Source organism: the organism of the source record quoted next, unplaced genomic scaffold, assembly GCF_019419815.1.
Source record: "Pyrus x bretschneideri cultivar Hongxiangsu unplaced genomic scaffold, Pyrus_bretschneideri_v1 Contig40, whole genome shotgun sequence".
In the NCBI taxonomy this organism is placed as follows: domain Eukaryota; kingdom Viridiplantae; phylum Streptophyta; class Magnoliopsida; order Rosales; family Rosaceae; genus Pyrus; species Pyrus x bretschneideri.
In genome coordinates, this window is record NW_025999724.1 from 3,877,877 (window position 1) to 3,893,193 (window position 15,317).

Below are 15,317 nucleotides of genomic sequence, written 5' to 3' on the forward strand. Positions count from 1 at the left end.
TTTACACATGTTCATATGTTAGTTGGACTGAAAATGTGATGCTTTTAGAGCTGAAGTGGGGATGCTGGTGGGACCCAACAAGAGTGACAGGCTCATCTGCACCGTCTATTGGGAGGATGGGGTCCCATGCTGGATGACCAGGCTAAATTTTGTGTGACTCTGGAGGGTGCTCACTCAACTTCTCTAGAGGGAGCAATATATACATATAGGCCCTTTAATGAAAATGTTTAGTTGTGAAATTCACTCAATATCACATTTCAACGGTCTAAACTATTTATTTTGTAAGACTTGATTCATAGATCATCCTTGCAAAAAAAAATCAGTTCAATCCGAAACCATTTGTCTATTTAATCATCACGATGAAATTTATGTGTTTTCTTATAACAAAATGTTCGTTAATTTCTTTGAACTCAATTAAATATCTCAAAATATTTTCAATTTAACTAATATTTTGCAAGAATGATTTCTGAGATGCAACTAAAAAAAAAAAAAAAAAAGTTCGCGTGGGCCCATCAAGACATGCAAAGCCTTTACCTGTATTCAGTGGATACATGTCATACATAATACCGATCATCTTAATTAAGCCTATAGGTTGCCCCTTCCCACTGAGTTCAGGCCGGAGTTTGAGTAAAACTTGCCCCCTACCAAAAATAACCCCATATAAACTTAACAAAACGGTAAAATTCTCAGACCGCCGAAATTTCTATACATAGTTAACTGCGTATTACACTAAGTATGTTCCTTTGCACCAGTAGCGCCAAGCTTCTCGATTTTGCTTTCCCGAGGTTGACTCTTTGATCCGAACATGAAGTCTTTCAAAGAACTTTCTGCAGACTCAATAGCTTTCTTAATCTGCCATCACAAACTGCTGCAATTAGACCTCAAAACAGTTATTATACAGCCAATGACAACTACTAATTACCATGACGAAATAACGAGGTATCTGAGTAGTTCATAACAGTCTAGACGGCATGGTACGTTACTAAAGTTGGGTAAAAGTTCTCTCTGCAAATGCCTTCCATGATGTGCAAAACATGATCACGTTTGTATGCATATAAACATTAAACAGTTTTGGCAACCCTGAAAGCCTACAGGTTACTCACGATCTTTATCAAATATTCTGGCTGTTACTTCAAACTTTAACCTCTTATTGATCTCCCCACAACCTCCCATCCTTCTGTGAATATATCATTCACATTATATCGCGCCACTTTTGCTAAGAAGCAGTGACTATTTTCATGACACCACCAGTTTCTATCTCCAGAAAATTGGCCACTTATCCGTTTTAGCATCGAATAGTTCTTCTAATTGAAAACAAGTCATTCCTAACCGATAAATGCTGATACTCTACATTCACGGAGGAACAAAAGGTGCTTGATATTCTACCAGACAAAGCAATTCAAGAGCATTCCCAAATCACATTTTCTCCAGCTTTTTACAATACCAACTTCGTCATGAATAATTAGATCTAAATACCAAAACATTTGTAATTAGACAGCGGTAACTACACAAGCAGAAAACTACCCGAATTCTCACTCACGTTATCATTTTGTTAATGAAAAAAATCGATGCAAAGCGAAAGCAAAATATACCCAATTAGTCCAATTACACAACCCACATTCATTCTCCAACTAGCAACTGTGAGTTATTATTTAAGTTGGGAGGGTTAAATGGGTCTATCTGTTCGATTTGGAGGTCGGATCCCCTCCCAGTGATCTAAACTATCTCCCATCCATATCCGAAGAGTGATCCTATCAGCAACAGCAAATCCATCAACCCGAAATCGAAAGCTCCCCAAAATTTGTGAACTAAAATTGCACATCCGAGAAATTAAGTTGGAACCCAAAGATTAAAATTTCATTTTCTTCCTACCCTTTTCACAACAAGATCAAAGTTTGATTTTGCGGGAAGAAAAAGGAACTTACAGGGTCGACAGCGTTGGGCTCGGAGCCGTAACCAGCAGTCAAGAGAAAATAGGAAGCAATGACTGTGGCCACCATGGTCGTCCGTCCTCCTCACCAGCCTTTCGGTTTTTGAGTTCATCGTGATCCTTTTGCTTTTGCTTTCGTTTGGATTCTCTGGAACGAAAAGGGTTTAAGATGGAGATTTTTGAGAGTTGATTTTAGAGAAAGACAGGGTTTTTCATTTTTGGGAGGCGAAGAAAGGATTTTGGAGGAAAACGGTTTTCATTATTTATATCTACATTTGCCTTAAATGTAGCAACGATCCGGCATTTTACCTCTAGTTTCGTTTTGATATCTAAATTCGCATATTAGTTTTTTTAGCCTTTGATTTTAACAATGTATTGTCACCATTAGTTTTTTTCCACCAACTCTGTCAACTTTCCCATTAAATTTGATGATATATTACGAACTTCAACTTAAAACTTCCTAATATATTCTTAAATTTAATGTGAAAAAGACGGCATTCAAAGGTCAATAGTCCAATACATTGTAAAGTTCAAGGACTAAAGAAACTAACATGTGAATTTAGGAACTAAAATTAAACTAGGATAATGTTCAGAAATCATTGCTACAATTAAACATTAAATAATAGGAAAACTAACAAAAAAGTCCAAAAAAACTTTAGTTTTAATGAAAAATGGCAAATAAATGTGTAGTGAATAGTACCAATGAAAGGTAAAAATGTGATTTTTCGTTAAAAGTGAACATTATCATTCATGAGTGTTTCTTTATAACTCCCTTAAATAAATTAGACTTTTTTTTTTTGGTATGAAAAGACCATTATACTCTTAAATTTGTCAGAAAAGAAGACATATTAGACAAAAAGACCACTCACACAATGCAAAGTAAAGTTGGAGAACGAGAGAAACTAATATAAGAGTTTAGAGACGAAACTAAACATGAGGTAACATTTGATACATCACTCTTTACCTCTTTTATTATTATTATTATTATTATTATTATTATTTTTTACTTTTGTCTTAATTTCCTTTGATAATTCATTTTGCTAAAATAACTTCTTTTTTTTTTTAACACGATAGAGTTCTTTTAGATGAGACTCTTGATAAAAACTTTGCCATAAATTTGAACTCAGAGAAAAACTTATCCCCACACCAAAACATACATAGTTTTTATTAGATAAAATATGTTTTCATTTCATTAGAAAATAATCTTACACTTTGAGTATTTATATACAAGTATATTGTAACCTCTAGACAAACAGAAGGTAACTATCAAACAGAAATCCTAACCACTAAGTAATATCTCTAGATAGTGTAGTTACAATATTATCCTTTATATTCCATCCCCCCCCCCCAACAAAATGAAGCTGAGGTACTCGAAGCTGAAGTTTGTCACAGAGATACAAAAACCTGGACTTGGAAAGAGATTTGGTACAGATGTCTGCCACCTGATCTTGAGTGCAAATGAAATGCACAGAAATCTGCTTGGCCAAAACTTTTTCCCAAATGTAGTGATAGTCGATTTCCACATGCTTGGTCCGAGCATGAAAAACGGGATTCTTAGCAAGAGATATAGCAGAAATGTTATCACACCATAGTTGAGGAGAGTTAGGCAAGGAATAACCAATGTCAACAAGCAATTTACAAATCCAGGTAAGTTCAGAAGCAATGTTTGCAAGTGATCTGTACTCGACCTCAGTGGAGGAGCAAGCGACCATTGGTTGCTTCTTAGCACTCCAACTAATTAAGGAGTTGCCCAGAAAAACACAATAACCTCCGATGGATCTTCTGTCAAGGGCACAACCGGCCCAATCAGTATTAGAAAACGATGTGGTAGTTAGAGGAGTAAAACACTTGGAGAACCATAAACCAAGATTGATGGAACCTTTAAGATACCTGAGAATGCGCTTAACATCCTAAAAATGAGAAATCATGGGGCTATGCATGAATTGGCAGACAAGGTTGACTGCAAAACTAAGATCTGGTCGTGTCCAGGTAAGGTACTGAAGAGCACCAACTAAAGAACGATACTCATTTACATTATCAAGTAAGGGAGACTCATGATCAAGTGTAAAAGTGCTAAGGGGTGTGCTGCATGGTTTAGCCCTGACCATATTTGCTTTGGATAGCAAATCCAAGAAATACTTGGTCTGAGATATAAAGATACTTAAAGAAGATCGTTTGACTTCAATGCCAAGAAAGTAATGTAGAGCTCCAAGATCTTTGATAGGAAATAAAGAACTAAGTTGTTGGATCACTTGTTTACATGCTCCAACATTAAGACCAGTGACCAAAATGTCATCCACATAGATGAGAATGAAAACCAAATCGGGAGCCTTTTTAATAAACAGAGAATGATCATTGGGAGATCTTACAAAACCAAGAGAGTGAAGAGCCCCATGGAGCTTCTCATACCAAGCTCGCAGAGCTTGTTTTAAACCATACAATGATTTGTGCAAGTGACACACATGAGAGGGCTTAGTAGAATCTTCAAAACCAGGAGGCTGGTGCATGAACACTAATTCAGATAGGCTACCATGTAAAAATGCGTTACTAACATCAAGTTGGTTTAAGAACCAATCATATTGAGCTGCAAGAGTGAGGAAAGGCCGAATAGTCACTGGTTTGGCAACATGACTAAATGTTTTTGTATAGTCAAGACCTTCCTGTTGGTTGAAACCCTTTGCAACTAACCGAGCTTTATACCTGTCGACAGTACCATCAGGTTTCCTTTTAATATGAAACACCCATTTGCATCCTACAACATTCTGTGAAGAAGATTTAGGAACAAGGGACTAGGTTCCAGCAGTGAGAAGTGCAGTGACTTCTTCCTGCATTGCTTGGCGCCAATGAGGATACTTTGAAGTTTGAAGATAGGTTGTAGGTAGACAATCCATTGAAAGATGAGAAGTTAAGGGGTGTTTAGTAGCAGTGAGGGCTTTAGGCTTGAAAATTCCATATTTGGACCTTGTTTACATTGAGTGAGTGTTAATGGGTTGGGTGGGGTTGGTGGTTATGGGTTCTGAGACTGCTACGAGAGGGATGGAAGGGATAGAGTGTAAAGATGAAGGGGAAGGTAAAGGGGAAGTTGAAAGTTGTAGTGGGGAAGTGGTAGGTGAAGTGGTAGGTGAATAATGAAAAGTAAAATTTAAAGTGGAAGGAATGGAGGATACGGAGCTAGAAGGTAAATTTGTGGTAGGTGTGTGAGGCAATATATGATGAAAAGGAAAGCTAGATTCATTAAACAAAACATGTCGGGAAATGTCTAGTCTTTTGGTGGTAATATCAAGACGCTGGTACCCCTTGTGATTCAAGCTATAGCCAAGAAAGACACAAGCCTCCAACTTGGAGGATGTATAAGGCTTTAACCAAGGGAAACAAGCACATCCAAATACTTTCAAAAAATCATAATTGGGTGATCGATGAAACAGTGATTCCCAATGAGATGATCTAGAAACTGTAGGTAATCAATTTATGAGATAGATTGCAGTGGCAAAGGCCTCAACAAAGTAAATGTGAGGAACTTTAGAAGCTGCCAAAAGAGTTCGAGCAGTCTCCATTAAATGGCGATGCTTGCGTTCTACACACCCATTTTGTTCAGGGGTGTGTGGACAGGTAAGTTGGTGCTGAATGCCGTGTTGAGCCAAGAAAGTTGAGAAAAAAGTACTCAAGAATTCATCACCAGAATCAGACCTTAAGGCAATAATTTTGTGCACAAAGCATTTTCAACCATAGATTTGTATTGAATAAAAGTGGACAGTACATCAGACTTGTATTTCAATGGATAGAAGAAGCAATATCTTGTATAGTCATCCACAAAAATGACATAGTACTTGAAACGTTGATAAGATGTGACGGGTGAGGGGCCCCAAACATCAGTATGAATGAGTTCTAAAGGCTTGCTAGTTGTAGAAACAGTAGATACAAAAGGAAGCCGAGAGCATTTGCCTAACGCACAATCTGAGCAGAAAAACTTAGCAGCATTAGGTAAAATTGAAATACAAGATTGAGATACTAGTTTATTAACAATTTTCACAGAGGGGTGACCCAATCTGCTGTGCCAGAGATCTCATGAGGCTTTCACAGAGGTTGTAAGAGCTTTAGGAGAACCAATTGGTGATGATGAGAAAAGAAATGGATAGAAACCATGCTGAACAGGTCCTTTAAAATGCATCTTCCCCGAAGAAAGATCCTTCACAGTGAAGTGAGAAGGATGAAGATGCAATGAGCAATGATTGTCAATCAGAAACTGATTTGCAGATAAAAGATTGTGTTTTAAATCAGGAACATATAAGACTTTATTTAGATTAAACACATTATTGGGAGTATGCAAAACAGTAGAATTAGAGTGAGTGATGGGCAAACTTTTGCCATCACCAATGTACACTTGTTCAGGACTAGTGTAGGCTTTAGGGTTTTGCAGATTAGCATAAGAATTGGTCATGTGTGAGGTGGTTCCAGAGTCCAAAATCCAAGTAGGAGTGGAGGAAGATGAGTTTGCCATCATTGCTGAATGAGAAGATTTCCCACCATAGGCCGAATTCATGCGATGGGGACAATCACAAGCCTCATGATCAAAATGATGACAGATTTGACAAGAGTTCTTCTTGTTGTAAGAGAAAGTATTTCGACCTCCACGATTAGAACGCTGATTATTATTGTTGAAGCAATTGAAATTACTTGACCTCTGATTGTTAAAAAATCTGGGAGAGCCACGATTGTGATTACTATCTAGTCCACGACCTTGACGAGGAAAAGTAGAAGACTGAGCAACAAATGCCTGAGAGTTAGGATTTGACGCAGGAAGTGGAAGAATACCAGCAGAGGTTTGTAGAGCCTAAAACGATGATAAAGCAGATCCACTTTTCTTGCGATTGGCCAACTGTATCTCTTTGCTAAGAAGCAGACCATGTAATTCATCAATTGTGGTGGATCCAAGGAGAAATTGAACAAACGAATCATACTTAAGAGGAAGACCATGAAGAGTGACCGAGATCAAATCAGAGTTTTCAACCAAAGAACCAACACTAGCAAGGGCATCAGCAATAGCCTCAATTTGCTGAAGATAATGAGCAGCAGTGGATTCACCTTTGGTAAGATTACGAAGGCGAGATCAAAGCTCATGAATGTGAGATTGAGAAGCCATGGCAAGTTTGATTCCAATTTCGCCCAAAGTTCACGAGCCGAATTCACACCGACAGTATAAGGAATGAGAGATTCAGAGAGCGTAGAGTTGATCCAAATGAGAATATTCTGATTATTCTCATACCAAGAAACATAGGCATGATTGAGGATGCGATTGCCTGAAGAATCGAGATAAACTGAGGCTGTGCCGCCATGGATCCATCAATAAGACCAGTCAAATTATGCCGGCGAAAAATTGGAGCAAAGAAAGCACTCCAGGTCAAGTAATTTATGGTGGTGAGCTTGATTAGCACCATGGATCCAATGTTTTGGATCGTAATAGAGGAAGAAATGGAAGAATTAGGGTTTGAAGGTGCAGTCGAAAGAGGATGAACTGGAGAAACGGATTCCGACAAAGGAGATGTAGAGGTCGTCATTGACAGAGAGCGATGAAGGATGATCGAAGAACACGAACGATGATCAAGAAATCAGAGATGAAGATCACACTGCGATCAAGAAATCAGAGAAGATGATCGCAGAAGGAAGTGCGACGGTTAGGATCGAAGAAAGAAAAGTCGTGAGATAGGTAGGCGGGTGATACCATATTAGATAAAATATGTTTTCATTTCATTAGAAAATAATCTTACACTTTGAGTATTTATATACAAGTATATTGTAACCTCTAGACAAACAGAAAGTAACTATCAAACAAAAATCTTAACCACTAAATAATATCTCTAGATAGTGTAGTTACAATATTATCCTTTATAGTTTTACCATTCCTCTATAACGAGATAAAATTTTTTATCATGTGGCACCTCAAACTAGTGCTAAAAGATATTAGTCGTGGAGTTAAAGAAAATTCCTCTTTTAGGGTTGCAGTAGTCTTCAAAATTTAAAAATGTGTCTAATGAGGACAACAATGACGAGAGCACCAGTACGATAAAAGTTGTAAAGTGTGTTTAAAAGTTATGTACATGGTGGTTGTATAAATCAGTGGTAACCTCTTCTAAAAAGGGACCCATCTCAAAATCATAAATTGTTATTGAGCTTTTTTGTAGGAACAGTAAGATAGGGCACTAGAAAATGGGGGAAATGGAATGGAAGGGCGTAATCCATCCATTTGACCGAAATATCATATAAAAGATTTTTTTTTTCTTTTGAAAAAACAATATTATATACATTAAAGGGAAGAGTGTGAGCTTAACCTTACAATGGGCTAACAATAATGTGGTTCAAATTTATCTTTAGCGAGAATCGAACTTAAGACCTCTCACTTACAAGTGAAGAAGAATATCACAACGTCGTAATACTAAGTAGCATCATATAAAAGAATTAAACGCACATAGAAAATACAAGGATAGGCAGAGAAAATATTTTCCGTTGCGTGTGTGTGTGTGTGTTTGTGTAAGAAGCGAGAGAAAAAAATTTGATTTTGTTTTTATGAGTCTAAAAAAGTTTATTTCTATTCTAATTTTGGTTTCACAAGTCTAAAAATAAATAGATGAATCGAAAATAGAAGAAAATATAGAAAAATGAGAGAAGATACAGGTCCAATATATTAGAACAAAATTGGAGTGATTAGTCCTTGCGTGAGACACCAAGGATGGTTAGGGATTGTTGAAGGGTGGGTGGTAATTATTAAAAGGTCAATTTACTAATTGGTGTTCCAATTTTTTAAAAATTCCAAGGACTCATGCCCATTCTAGTCCTCAAGTTGCTCTGTCACTGAACATGGCCGAGGTTGTTCTCGTTCCTTAAGTCTATTGTTCGCGATTTTTTTTTATATCAATTTTTGTGATTGACATCACTAATTGTCTTCACTACACACACACACACATACATATATATATATATATATGTATATGTATATATACATGCATAGGTTTAAGGACCAACTTAAAAGTAAAACTCTCAAGGAGTTGAAGGACAAAATTTGTAATCAACCCTTCTAGTAAAATATCAAAATGTACCATTTGGTTTGTAGTTATAACAATTATTCATGTAAGTAGAGAGCACTTACATGACACTGATATAGCAATGTGCCATTAATTAGTACAATATTATGTAAACATAAATTTACACACACAATGGTGTGTGTGTGTGTGTATTTTAACAGAAACAATAGCATAATTTCATTAATGAACAAAGAGTTACAAGTGGGTGCCATATCTTTATATTATAAACATGCATTGGTACAAGACACCTGTATATCAGTGTACCAATTAGACCAACTCTAATGATTTGGGTTAAAATCTAAATTTTTAGCCCATAAAATTTTAGATTCAAACTCAGAAACAATTTTTTTCTTCCAATAGTTTTGGCTTGAAGTTTTAGTCTGAAATTATTAATAAATGATTTTAGCTTAATTTCTTTTTCGGTAATTTAAATAAAAATCATTAAACCTACCTCATTCTACACATATACACCACATGAAAGAACATAGAAAACCACACAATCCACCTCATTTTTAAACACAGATACATAGGAGAGTAGAAAGAAAAAAGGGAGAAAAAATGTTTGACGAAAGTGAATTTAGTGTGGGTATTTGAACAAATACATAGGTAATTATAGAGCTTTTGGGGAAATTTTGATTAAATTTTTTAAATTGTTTTAGCTATTTGGATTTAATTTTGCATTGTTAGATTTTTATTTTACCGTTAGATTTGCTCATATTAGATCTCAACCATTGAATTTAATGTATTTATAAATTTGATTTATTTAAAACAAAATTGAATTTAACCAATGGTTGAACCACATGGGCTCTTCGGTAAAATAAAAAAGTTGTTGGTCTTTCTGCAAGTGGTCGACAACGTCAGCAACTCGATCCCAACCACAACCTTGGCTCATTTTCTAGGTTAAGTTTGGCCCAAAAATAAGTTTTAACCCAAAATGTTTTTTAGCCTAATGATTAGAGCAGCTTTGGGCAAAGTTAAAACTTGAACAGTGAGTTTAAACTCAACTATTGGAGGTGGTCTTAGTACAAAACCTTTTGTTGACAAAAATTTACATATTTTTGTATTATAAGCACTTTAACTTTCATTGAAGCCAAACACATAAGTCTAGTAGCGCCACAACAGTGATATATTCGTGCCCTGCAAGTTCTCAAACTTTTTTTTGTTAACTTTTTAACTAAAATGATCTTTAAGATTGAAATAACTCTCCACTTTTGTCCTTGAGATTTAAAATCGATAAAAATGGTCCCTGAGATTGTCCACCGTTAATTATTTTAGTCATTTTATGAACAATCTTTGTTAAATTGAAAAAACCACCAATTCAAGAGAATGGTTGATTTGATAAAAATACCATCAATTAAATGGAGATTTCTTGCATAATGATCAAAATGATTGATGTTAAACAATCTTAGAAACCAATTTTATCAATTTTAAATCTTAAGAATCAAAATAAAAAATTATGTCAGTACGAGGAACCGTTTTGGATATAATGCATAACTTTTTCTATGTAAAGCATTTAAGCTTACACTGATAGCCAAACACACCACAAGCACCTCGCTTCCTGCAATCAGAAAGGCAACAGTCCGCTCAACTCCCCCAGACAAACACCATCAAGGAACCAATGGAAGAACCAAAACCAGCGGAGTCCTCAGCCACCGAAATCCTCACAACCCCTCCGAGCTCCGCCGAAGTCCTCCCTCCAGAACCTCCGCCGTCTTCTCTTCCTTCCAAGACGAAGAAGAGACCTCTCGAAAATGATGCCCATTTCTCCAACTCATCTACCCTCTACAAGGTTCGCGCCGTCCTCAAAGAGGTCCGTCCTCATTTTCTCGAGGTACAGTTAAAAACCCATCTCCCAAATTTTGCATCTTGATTTGAATTTCTTGTAAATTTTTAATGTTTTTGTGATCTAGGTTTTCTTTTTGTTGAATTGTGTATTCGGGTTTGTTTGAATTCACAATCTGCACGTCTTTAACATTTCTAAAGATTTCATTTTTCTCTAAAAAGATTAAATAAATGTGCAATCTTTGTATTCTTCTGCCTTGTACTTACATTTTAGGTGCCCTTAGTAGCTCCGCAGTGAAAAGTTTGTTTAAATAATGATTTTGATGGAAATGTTATTAGTATGAGGTGTTTCATATTTTTCGTTGCAGAACGTTTAATACTCGAACTATTAGTAACCATTGTTAGGATATAGCGAAAATGAAGGCAAGTAATTTATGGTTCTAAGTGAATTGAGGTGTTTCTAATTTGTGTCAAGTGAAACTGTCAATATTAGTGTTTATCTGCTAACATTACCGATATTGCTCGATTGTCTTAGGCTGCAGGCAAAGTGTAATGTGTTAAGCATGTTGTATTGGTATGTAATCTGTATTTGATGCCTAGAATTTAGAAGATCATGACTGCTTTAAAGTGCATTAGGTTGTTAGTCCAACATGGATGTGGATGTAATCACTCTCAAGTAATTTCTCTAAATCCTACATTTTGACATCTAAAATACAACAAAGAACCGCATAAATTGATTATATTTATATTTTTTTCTCTTTCCAACTCATATATGGAGAGAAATTATGCATCATAGATTGATATATAGGCTAAGATAGAAGTAGATTACAATTGTGGACTAGAAGTTCAAACCAAGAAAAAAAAGGGAAAAGATGGGGAAAATGGTGGACTAGACGTTTAGTTCTTCTTCACCCTAAGTTCACCCTAAGATGAACTTGAAGTAATCAAGAAGAAGAAGATGATAGATAGCTTAGGATACTCCTGATGTAACTAATACATATATTAGATACAATTCACACGTTTCTGAGATTCATTGAGGGTTACCAATATTTTCTGGCATTCTATGTTCTTCTTGAACTAATACTTCACTAAGTAGCTGCTATATCCCTATACTTGAGACGAAAAAAAAATGCAGGATGGGCCCATGACTACCCTTGTCTCTTAGTTGCTCTGCTACTGGCTTCCTTTGTGTGCTACGTTATATGAAGTATGGAGAGTGTAACAATTTGCTTTTTTGTCATCTTGAAGGTTCTCCGGACCCCTGACTTTCGAACTTGCAAGTCATCTGAAGAAATTCAAGAATGTAAGCTCATCAAGATTTTGTTTTCATTTTTTCTTTTCACACAGTGACATACAGTTATCCCTTGATTTGTATGATAAAGCTGACCTGATTTGGTAATCTTAACGCAAGTGGTTTGTTATTGCGGTGGTTATGACATCTGACTTTCATACATGTGCTAACTTGGCTTAGTAATCTTTCGTGTGGATGATTATATTGAGTTTCACCCTTGAACTCAGTCTGGGATAGTTTTATTGTTGGCCACCCAATCCTAGAATATTGTTAGTAGCATTCAGTTGGCCTTTTGCCTTCTTTACTAGGAGACATATGTCTCACTCATCTTCTAATGTCGACATGTGGTTTTGTCCTGAGTTTCTTGAGCACCATATATGCCTTTGCTCCGGTTTTTAGATTCCTTTAGACACTTTAGAGTTCAAGGCGTTTTTGTGATGGAGCCAATCACATGAGATGTTGCTTTTAATGGATTGATCATGAGATGTGCTAATGGTCATATGTATGTTGCAAATTTCAGACGTTAAACTTCTGATGGAACTATGCAAACAGATGACGGCAGAAACAGTTTCGGCAACAAGAAGTAAGAATGTGCCAGGTGAAAAGCCCCAAGATACAAGGGCTTTTGTAAAACCATCAGAAAATAAGTTTCCAACAGGTGTATCCAGCGAGAAGCAGCAGGCTGAAGATGGTCAGACTCAAGGGACATATATTGTCGGTGGGTCTGCTTTTGGCTGGAATTTCATTACCTTTGTAGGCGAAGAACCAGTCTACTATGGAATAACAAAGGAGTCATTTCGAGCTAATGGCAGCAAAGAAACAGTTCAGACTGTGGAGTAACAGAGGAGTTATTTCGAGGTAGAGGCAGAAAAGAAGCAGTTATGTAATCCTACCGCTAGCATAGACTCTGATTGCTAGTAGAAATTTTTAATCCGACGCCATTATATAGAAAAAGGGGGATTTCATTGACGATTTGAGCAATTGGAATGGATGTAATGTTTTCATTAGAATGGTTTATTCACCTTGATTCTTCAAAAGGGATCGGTGGAATTTGTAATATTAGAATGGATGTAATGAATTGATCAATTGAAATTTATGTCAGCAATTTTATTCCAGAAAGAAAGTATCTTTGCTGGAGGTACGGTACTGATATCTTGACGTCGGACCAGTCATCTGCTAGGACATCAACTTAGTACGGTTGCAGGGTGTCAAGTGTGCATGCAGGCTCAAATGCAAACCCAGACCAAGGGAAGCCATCTGCTGCCATGTTTCTTTCCCTTGCGGCTCCAGTTCCCAAACTTAACCCTCATGATTTGAAAATTATGATTCTGCTGTAAGCACCATAACATCCCACTTACTCAAGCGTGATATGAGTGCGGTAGTTTTAAAGAGAGAAACTTTTATCTATTCAATAGTTCATTAAAAAGGATCAGGATCCTCTCCTGTGTTAAGGGTGACGATCCTCTTGAGCAAGTCCATCGGACCTTTTAAATTTTATCCAATGGCTACAAACAGGGGTTTTTTAAAAGTCATAATAATTGTAACTGTTGGATAAAATTTGAACGGCCCGATGGACTTGCTCAGGAGAATCATCATCCTTAGCTCAAGAGGGGATCCTGATCCCATTAAAAATGCCCACTGCAATATAATATATATCAGTGATATGGTCTTTGTAGAATTATTGTAAAGTAATTATATTTTATCAAAACTAGTGTGGGCATAATTCAACAGTGTATAGGCATAATTATACTATTTCTAAATTATATACGGCAAACTAGAAAAAACAGTAAATTAGGTGGAAAGTAAATTTGGTAAAGGCTCACCTATATGATCTGTCTGGTGCATCAAAAATTCTCATTTTATCAATCATGTTGTGTAGTGGAATTATTGTATGTCTTACACTCTGTTGGATGAAGAAATTTAATATTACTAAGAAATTTCAAAATGACAGAATTATATTTTCTAGAATTTGGAAATTTTCTTGTTTTTCTTTTTTCAAATGTGAAATTTCTTGTTTGATTAACATAAAAAGAACAATGAAATTTAATTACGAAATTTATTTTATTTTACTTTTAAACTCCTACTCAAAGAAATTTAAAAATGACATCTATTTATATGAAATTTAATTTGGGAATTAGAGGTCCTAAATTCCAATTTTTTTTTCCACGCGGAAATTCTAAATTTCTTTGTTTATGATACAAACAAGAAAATTGGTGCATATCGATTTATAAATTATGACTTTTGTCAAAATTCTAAGTTTAGTACTTGATGCAGTTTATCAAGTGGGATTATTTTGCTTTCTTGGTCTAAATTTGATTCTAATGAACGTGGTTGAACTTGAAGGAAGGTAGTGCTTCAAAGTACTTTACACAAGGATTCAAATACCTTGATGAATCGAAAAAAAAGTAGTTTAGTGGAAAACAAATTAGGTAAGGACTTACCCATAAAGCCACCATCTCTAATGGGGATCTAAACAGTGTCTCCATAGTCCTATAGCCTCTAAATATAGGAACAAAGTGCTTCAAATGGGTAAAGACTCACCTATATTCTTATGCACAATGGTGATTCTGTGGACACCCAACTATAAAGACAAATTCTTAGTTGTTCATAAACCATTCTTGGGTGCCCAGAGACAATTTTCGAGTGTCCATTGGATCACCCTTTTTTGTAAGGAAAACAACTAGATACGGTCGGATTAAATCACAATCTGACAAATGTCCCTACCTTGAGCTATTTGTCGCCCCAACGTATCCGAGTGTAGCAAGTTGGCTATAGCAGTTTGCCTCCACTTGAACTTACACCCAAAGTTCGAACCCCCCTCCCCATAGTTTAGTTTAGATTAGAATATTGCTCGAATCAAAAAAGCTAGATGTAGCCCCCAAACTCTAGCCCTAAGATGGACATGAAAAGTATGATTCTGGTGTCAGCACTAGTTCAAATAATATTGATCTTTTTTACCATAACATCCCAACTACTGAAGCATGTGTTGAGTGCCTCGCTTTTAAAGAGATTAACTTTCATCCCAGATTCAATGGTTCACTTAAAAAGATAACCACTTTTGAAAATTGCGGTTTTGATAAAATTAGTGAAATTATTGTCCCACGTATACCAGTGATATGTTTATGGTAGAATTACTATAAAGTAAGTATAGTTTATCAAAACTTAGCGGGTGGGCATAATTATATTATTTCAAAGTTTGGTAAAGAGTCACCTGTATCTGGTGCATCAAAAAGTCTCA

At 36.1% G+C, this 15,317-nt stretch overlaps 1 protein-coding gene across 1 annotated transcript; it reads left to right on the forward strand.

The window, feature by feature from the left end:
- The first annotated feature begins 10,624 nt into the window (after positions 1 to 10,624).
- LOC103932512 lies at positions 10,625 to 13,198 on the forward strand. The gene is made up of 3 exons (XM_009342137.3): positions 10,625 to 10,837; positions 12,037 to 12,091; positions 12,600 to 13,198. The coding sequence occupies exons 1-3, from the start codon at positions 10,625 to 10,627 to the stop codon at positions 12,917 to 12,919; spliced, it is 588 nt and encodes a 195-aa protein (XP_009340412.2). The 3' UTR covers positions 12,920 to 13,198.
- Positions 13,199 to 15,317: the final 2,119 nt, after the last annotated feature.